We start from the raw sequence: 1687 nt of genomic DNA on the forward strand, positions 1-1687 counted from the left end.
CGCTAATATAAGCCTTCATTACATTTTTCTTAAAAAAAAAAAAAATCTGTATGTTTATGTAAACATCAACTCAGTTCAAGCAGAACATCGTTCAGATTCAGTACACTAGGAACAGTGTAGTCTGGAGTCACAGAGCCCTGCGGGAGAGATTTACAGTCACTGTTAATCCACACAGTGGCCCGCACTCTTGCATTAATGCCTCCCTGGATGTCTGTGCCGAGAGAATCTCCCACCATGATGCAGTCCTGCGGCTGGACTCCCGCAGACTCGAAGCAGTGAGTGAAGATGTAGCGCGCCGGTTTCTGCTCAGGATGATCTCCTCCGACCACCACCAAACTAAAGAGACCCTCACATCTCACCGCTTCGATCTTCTCCCACTGCGTCTGAGTATCGCCGTTGGTGAGCAGAAGCAGTTTGTAGTTCTTCCGCAGTTCCTCCAGGAGGGATCGAACCTCAGGAGAAAGAGTCAGCACCTGTAATCGTGTGTTCTTCCATGTGTAGTAGCAGCTGTTGGCAAGAGCCGGATCAGGATCGGTGCCCTGCGTCTCCTGCAGGGCTTCATACCAGTGATGGATCCTCACATCATCTATTGTTTTTCCTTCTGATGTGTCGAACGATTCGTGGAGAAGCTTTCGTAAAAAGCGATGACAGATGTCTTTGACGTGGCTTTCCTGTACATGCATCGACTTCAGCAGCTCACACACCTAAAGAAAGAACACAGTGTAAATCATGAGATCTACATCTTTAATTAACAAAAATAGTTCAGGTTGGATTCAACACAACAAAGTTGTAAGTGTTGACCAAAAAAAGTGTCCAAATATTTTTGGAGAACAATATCATAGTATTAACACAGTACGTGTCAAAAAACATCATAATATCATGACACTTTGATGTCAAAGAATACCATTACATTGCCATTATATGTGTGCGAAAACCATAGGAATACCATGGTACTCGGATATACACTTCAAAGTATGTAGAAAAAATACCATGGCATGTGTCCAAAAATCATGGTAATACCATGATACTTTGATATACACTTGAAAGTGTGTAAAAGTACCACGGCATGTGTACAAAAAACATGGTAATAGCATGGTACTTTGATATATACTTCAGAGAATGTCAAAAAAATACCATGGCATAACCATTATGTGTCGAAAAAACATGGTAAAATTAAGGTACTTTGATGCATTCTTTACGTCCAATAATACCATGGCATGTGTCCAAATACCATGGTAATGCTATGGTACTTTCAGTGTACTTCCATATATGCTTCAAAGTTTGTCAAATAACGTAATACCATACGTGCCGCCAAAACTAAGGTAATACCACGGTAATGTCGACAGTTCTTTGAAATGTTCGTTTAAGCATTTTTCTTATTCATTCGTTTACCTTCTCAATGGCAATTCGTCCTGCGCCGGCTGTATCGACCAGCGTGTTATCCAAGTCAAATATAATCGATGAAACTCCTCGACTTTCCATCATATTCCACATCCACGTATGATATTAACAACACATCCGAACACGCGGAACTCCGGCTACTGACGTCAGGCAGGTGTTGTGACGCAACGTCACATTGCATTCTGGGAGATGTAGTTCCCGAGGAAAAACCCGGGGATTTATGACAGGTCTGTAGTGTACATGACATGTAGTTTTTACATGCTGAGATTGTTAGATCAGTCTAAAA

General features: G+C 41.8%; 1 protein-coding gene across 1 annotated transcript; it reads right to left on the reverse strand.

Moving 5' to 3' along the window:
- Nucleotides 1–6: 6 nt before the first annotated feature.
- Nucleotides 7–1574, reverse strand: LOC107736515 (N-acylneuraminate-9-phosphatase-like). Its single transcript, XM_016547906.1, has 2 exons — nucleotides 1393–1574; nucleotides 7–704 (listed from the first exon to the last, which is right to left on the reverse strand). The coding sequence occupies exons 1-2, from the start codon at nucleotides 1492–1494 to the stop codon at nucleotides 66–68; spliced, it is 741 nt and encodes a 246-aa protein (XP_016403392.1). The 5' UTR covers nucleotides 1495–1574; the 3' UTR covers nucleotides 7–65.
- Between the last annotated feature and the right edge of the window lie 113 nt (nucleotides 1575–1687).

This window comes from Sinocyclocheilus rhinocerous, unplaced genomic scaffold, assembly GCF_001515625.1.
Source record: "Sinocyclocheilus rhinocerous isolate Xijiao unplaced genomic scaffold, SAMN03320098_v1.1 C36754810, whole genome shotgun sequence".
NCBI lineage: Eukaryota > Metazoa > Chordata > Actinopteri > Cypriniformes > Cyprinidae > Sinocyclocheilus > Sinocyclocheilus rhinocerous.